The sequence below is a fragment of the Vigna unguiculata genome, chromosome 7 (genome assembly GCF_004118075.2).
Source record: "Vigna unguiculata cultivar IT97K-499-35 chromosome 7, ASM411807v1, whole genome shotgun sequence".
Lineage (NCBI taxonomy): Eukaryota > Viridiplantae > Streptophyta > Magnoliopsida > Fabales > Fabaceae > Vigna > Vigna unguiculata.
The window spans coordinates 15,246,498-15,252,791 of NC_040285.1; the positions used below are offsets into that span (position 1 = coordinate 15,246,498).

General features: G+C 37.1%; 1 protein-coding gene across 1 annotated transcript; it reads left to right on the plus strand.

The window, feature by feature from the left end:
* Window positions 1–3,057: 3,057 nt before the first annotated feature.
* On the plus strand, window positions 3,058–4,404 carry LOC114191214. The gene has a single exon (XM_028080391.1). The coding sequence runs from the start codon at window positions 3,058–3,060 to the stop codon at window positions 4,402–4,404; it is 1,347 nt and encodes a 448-aa protein (XP_027936192.1).
* The last annotated feature ends 1,890 nt before the right edge of the window (window positions 4,405–6,294 follow it).

The following is a 6,294-nucleotide window of genomic DNA, read 5'->3' on the forward strand; positions in this document are numbered from 1 at the left end:
GTACAGGGCGACATGGGTGATGTAGACTTTAAGGTGCTCGTCAGGGTCGGTTTCGCCAGTATAGCGATCTAGGGTGAAAGGTTCCCACTGGGCCGGAAGAGGGGTGTTGGCGATAAAGTCAGTGAATGGGTGACGACGTCTTGGCTGGTGGGGAGGGAGCAGGTGAGGTGGGATGGGATGGTTGATCATAGCGGGGAAGGTGGAGGTGAGGTTGTGAGGGGGATGTGGGTTGTCGGAAGGTATTGTGGGTTGTATGGTGGAACATGTGTGGTGTGTAGGGTGGTGGGCATGTTGTAGGGGATCTGAGTGGTAGGGAGGGTAGCGGCAGGGGTTGGGGGTGCGGTGAGCCCCGGTTGAGTAGATGGGAAGTGAGGAGGATGGGTAGAGGGGGTGGGTGTTTGTTGAGTGGTGGTGAAGGTGTGAGGAGTGGGGTTGTACTCACTTTCTTCCTCTGTGGGCTGGAAGGCCAGAGACCTCACAACTTCAGAGGTTTCCTTGGCTTTTCCCTTCAGATTGGGATCAACTTCGATCTTTCGCCTCAGGCAAAAGTTCTCTTGTCGTAGCGCCTCCATCTCGTAAGCGTTGCGTTTCTTCAAGTCTGCGAGTTCTTGTTGCATCTTTGCTTGGCCGTCTAGGATGGCGGCTAGGTCAGGGGTGCTGCCAGGAGGTCCAGAAGGACCAGCATCTGCCTGCTTGTTCACTCCAGCTTTGCTGCGGGTGAAAACCATCTTCAGAGAAAAATGGGTACTAAAGGTGTTCGTCTCATGCCCCACGGTGGGCGCCAATTTCCTATAGAGAACAAATAAGATGAGTTAGGCACAAGCGTCACCTTACCATGTAGTCCGCTATCTCCTCAGTTGGCCTCTTCCCGGTGGATACATGTCAGCTTGAACCCAAGAGGGGTTACCTGCAGAAGAGTCTCCGACGCTCAAGTAAGTCAAAGCTCTCAGAAGGTCAAATCAGTGATTAATGAATGCATACCTTTAATTACTGGGGTCCACACGTATTTATAGAGCATTAATGATGTTTGATTACCTCATGGGTCAGGCCTTGACTTGGGCTCTAGCTTAGGCCATGAGTGGGCCTGGGCCCTAACCCAGGCCCTTAAGACCTATTGACCGTGAGGGCTTCTATTTTCACTAAGTTTATTGGAGTTGTCGGCCTAGACTTCAATCTTATCGGGTTTGCTGGAGTAGCCGGCCTGGACCGGCTACTTACCTCGATGGCTTATATTGGTTACATGAGGTGTAGGTTATTCTTCTAGATGTATAGGTTAAAACCGGTACAAGTTAGGCTAAATACTTGGCTGCCTTGATATATGCATTGTTTACTTATTTGGTGGAGTTTGGCTAGGTGTGGTACACCAGTCCCCCAGCCTTGTCCGATATGAGTTGTCGGTCAAGGGTGATATGTGTTGGTATGCTAGCGGAACCGGCTAGGTGTGATACACCAGTCCCCCAGCCTTTAAGTGTGATGAACAATGTTAAGGCTAAAAAGTGGTAACCGTCTAAAGGTAGGTGAAGGGATGTCAAGGGTCAAATCAAGAAGTTTTGGCGCCGTCGTTTTTAAAAGTTATATCTTTCGCAATGATGGTGTCGATTGGTCTGGGGTATTATTTTGGCGGGAAGGGGTTTTCGTCGTTTGGGATCCTGGACTATAAATATAGGTTTCAAAACGGGTGAGGGGTTACTTGGTTCATTTGCGAGAGTTTTGAATTCAGAGATCTTGTGCGCATCATATATATATAAAAGCTCAAATGTATTGTCTTAAAGCTTTAAATTGGATACAATGTTTGTTCTCCTATATGATTTATTCATGATTTATTAGTATTAATCTTTTTAGTCCACATTGAATAATATATTTAAAAAAAAGTCTCACAACTTATTTAAAATTTTGAGATGAATGCATTATGTTATAATTTAAAAATATATCAAAGTAGGACATTGTATAACAGTTGCATTATTTATTTTAAGCTTTTATTGAATCATGTGTGTTGGAATGAGTCATGGTTTTATTGGTTATCTTTTATTTTAATCATTTACAGCAAATTGTTTTAAGTTACAGAAGAAATTGAGACTTATAAAAGGAATTTAGGTTATTTTCAACTAAAATATTAAGATTTTGCAAAAATTTAATGATTGGTGTTAATGTTGGAAGCAAAAGTATTTGATCGAGTATCATATTCATTAGTGCAGATAATAATCTAAAGTTAAATTACCTTCAATAAATTGAAAAATGTTTTCATAAAACTATAATCGTTTGTGATGATTCTAATTGTGAGTTTGTGTGAAATCTAAGTGTTATATATATATATATATATATATATATATATATGATGTATACTAGTTATTTATTGGTATTTTTTAAACAAATTTTATATTGGTGGATGAAACATTATATACTATTGTTTAACTAATCCTTTCATTTTTACTAATTGTATTTTTATTCTTCTTTAAATTTTGCAGTTGTTGACTTTTATTACACACAAATCACAGTGTCTTCAAAGTTGAGGTAACATGAATATTATTTTATAGTTTCTTATTGGAAATGGTGTTAGTTTGAAGAATATATGTATGCATGTGAATTTTCCTTAGCTTTATGTTTTAGAAATTAAAATTATTAAATTAGGAATAAGAGTCTTATTATTATTATATTGTATCTTGACTTCTATATAGCTAATATTATAGTAACTAACATGATAGCTCAAGAAAATATGGATTGGATATGGATGTTTGCTAGTCGATTATCAAAAGAATATGAAAATAGGGTGAAAGAGTTTCGTAGATTTGCAGTTGAGATGCAAAAAACCCTAGTAGAATTATTTGTCCTTGCTTGAAGTGTTATCATTCAAGGGTAGTGAACGCAGATGAGTTAGAAGCACATTTAGTATGCAACGAAATTGATAAAAGTTATTCATGTTGGACCAAACATGGTGAAAATCAAAAAAATGATATAGCACATAATGGGCATGATAGCACAAGTTATGCACCACAAGAGACTGACACAACATATGACTTAGACCAAGTTGAGGAGATTGCAAACATTATTGAAGAGGATATGCGAGATTGTCCTCAAATGTTTGACAGGTTGACAATGGATGCAAAGACACCATTGTATAATGGTTGTACTAGTTTCACAAGACTATCAACGGTGTTAAAATTATTCAATTTGAAAGCAGGAAATGGATGGTCTGATAAGAGCTTTACTGAATTACTATCACTTTTGAAAGATATGCTACCACAAGATAATGTACTTCCTTGTCGAATGCATGAGGCTAAAAAAATGTTAAGCTCTATTGGTATGAGCTACGAGAAGATTCATGCTTGTCCAAATGATTGCATTCTTTTTCAAAATGAATATGCACCATTGGATAAATGTCCTAAATGTAGAGCATTACGTTACAAGAAAAATTCAGCACCGATGAAAGTGGTGTGGTATTTTCCTATAATACCAAGATTTAGGCGCATGTATCATAATGCAGAAGATGCAAAGAACTTAAGATGGCATGCAGATGAAAGGATATGTGATGGAAAGCTTCGACACCCTACAGATTCTCCTCAATGGGCAAAAGTTGACCATGATTACCCTAATTTTGGACAAGAACCAAGAAACCTACGTCTTGCTTTGTCTATTGATGGAATAAATCCGCATGGTATGCAAAGCAATTCGCATAGCACGTGGCCTGTGGTTATGATTATATATAACCTACCTCCATGGCTATGCATGAAAAGGAAGTTCATGATGTTGTCCATGTTAATTCCAGGTCCAAAACAATCAGGGAATGACATAGACATATACTTGGCACCTTTGATTGAAGACTTGAAGGATATGTGGAACGAAGGTGTAGTGGTGTATGATGGCTATATGGAAGAAAGTTTCCAGCTAAGAGCAATGTTGTTTGGCACAATTAATGATTTTCCAGCATATGGTAATCTATTTGGATATAATATCAAAGGGAAGTGTGCATGCCCTATATGTGAAGATAATACAGATTGGGTGCGATTGGAACATGGTAAGAAAAATGTTTTTCTTGGTCATCACAGATTCTTACCTTCAAAACATCGTTACCGAGGGTGGAGAAAAGCGTTTAATGGAAGAATAGAAGAACGTAGACCTCCAGAATTGTTGTTTGGTGATAAAGTTTTTCATAAAGTAAAGAATATAAACAACAAATTTGGTAAAACTTTTGCAGCAGATCTAGTCACATCTGGCTGGAAGAAAAAGTCAATCTTTTTTGAGTTGCCATATTGGAAATCCTTGTATGTTAGACATTTCCTTGATGTTATGCATATTGAGAAAAATGTATTTGATAGTGTGATAGGTACATTGTTGAATGTTCCTGGAAAGTCTAAGGATGACATCAATGCAAGGTTGGACCTACTTGATATGGGAATTAGAACATAATTAGCACCAATAAAGAAAGGTAAACGTCAATATCTACCACCAGTAGCTTATACTCTATCTAAAAAGGAGAAATTTGTGTTTTGTAAGTTTTTGTAAGGACTTAAAGTTCCAGAGGGGTACTCATCAAACATCAGAAACCTAGTATCTATGAAAGATCTAAAACTAAAAGGGTTGAAGTCTCATGACTGTCATATTCTCATGGAGCATTTGCTACCGATAAGCATACGTTCCATTTTACCTAAAAAGGTAAGATGGACCATAACTAAACTATGTTATTTCTTTAGAGCCATTTGTAGCAAAGTGATTGACACTGGAAAATTGCAAGCACTAGAAAGAGAAATTATTGTAACTTTGTGTGAGCTTGAAATGTTTTTCCCACCTTCTTTCTTTGACATAATGGTTCATCTTACCATTCATTTAGTTAAAGAGACACAATATTGTGGGCCAGCATATATGAGATGGATGTACCTACTAGAGCATTATATGAAGATATTGAAGGGTTATTTGAAAAATCGAAGTCTACCAGAAGGATGTATAGTGGAAGGATATATACTTGAAGAAGCTATTGAGTTCTGTACTGATTACCTCTCTAATGTTGAATCAATAGGATTTCCAAAGTCTCAACACTTAGCAAGAACGTATGGATACAAGTTTCTAGGTAATCTATAGTATTCAAATGCAATGTATTTATCCTTTGATTCATGTAGATAAGATTACATTTACAATCTTTCTATATAGGAAAAGAGCTTAAAAACTAAGGAAAGAGCATCACACTCTAAGTACCCTTATAGAGGTTCACGTAAGGGGTATGCACGCCTAGAACAAGAAATGGTAAGTAAATATATCAATAAATAAACAATACACAACTTGCTAATATGATTTGTAACTAGGTTGATTATATTTCCCAAAACATAGATAAAGGAATTGGGGTCAAATGTTAGTAATATTCCCCATCAAGAATTATGGAAGCATGCTCGTGTGAATAAGGCTGGGGAAATTGAAAATGAAGATGTTCAGCAAGTTTGGAACAAATGTGTAAGTAATATCTTTTCATATTATATTTGTCTGTGTGTGATATGAGAATAAGTGTGATATGTTTGATTATTGTTATTGTAGGTAATATTGTCACAAACTATACAGTCAGAAGAGATGAGTAATGCTCGCTCAGACATCCTTGCTCAAGCTTTATGTGTCCCAGAGTATCCAAGTCGTGTTAGGGCAACAGGATTTGGAGTCAGTCACAAAGATTATTTCCCGCCCAAAAAGCGTTATACACAACAAGACCATGATGCATTGACTACTCAAATGAAAGACATGGCTAAAAGAATGGCATGGATGGAGAATGAGATTAATTCACTTCGAAAGAAGGACACCTCTAATAACATAGAAGAACCTGATATTAGTGTCAATAGTGGCCAAGGGAGTTGCACAATTTCATCAAATAGTTTTCCCGAGGTAACTAACTTTTCTACATTAGCGTAACTTGCTTACATTAAATTTGTAATAGCTCTCTACATTTGGTCACTTTAAACATTATATCTTATAATTATATTTTATAATGTAGGGGGTCTCAAGTTGTAAATTGTTTGTATCATCACCATTACTTTGCTTGGTTGCCCATGGCAAATTGCATAATGTTAAAGGTGATACACTACATGGTAGATCTCTACCTAATGGTCATGTTAAAGTTAGTGTAGATATTCCTGTGGAGCCAAATGTATCCTTGCCTATACCTAATGCTGATGACGACATAATGACAATAGGACAAGCAATAGGTACATTTGTGGCATGGCCAATCAATCTTTTACAGGTTGTTGATGCGGTATGTTTGTCAAACCTTATTAATTCATAATTATTTATGAAAATATTTTATCTATCACCTAATTTTGT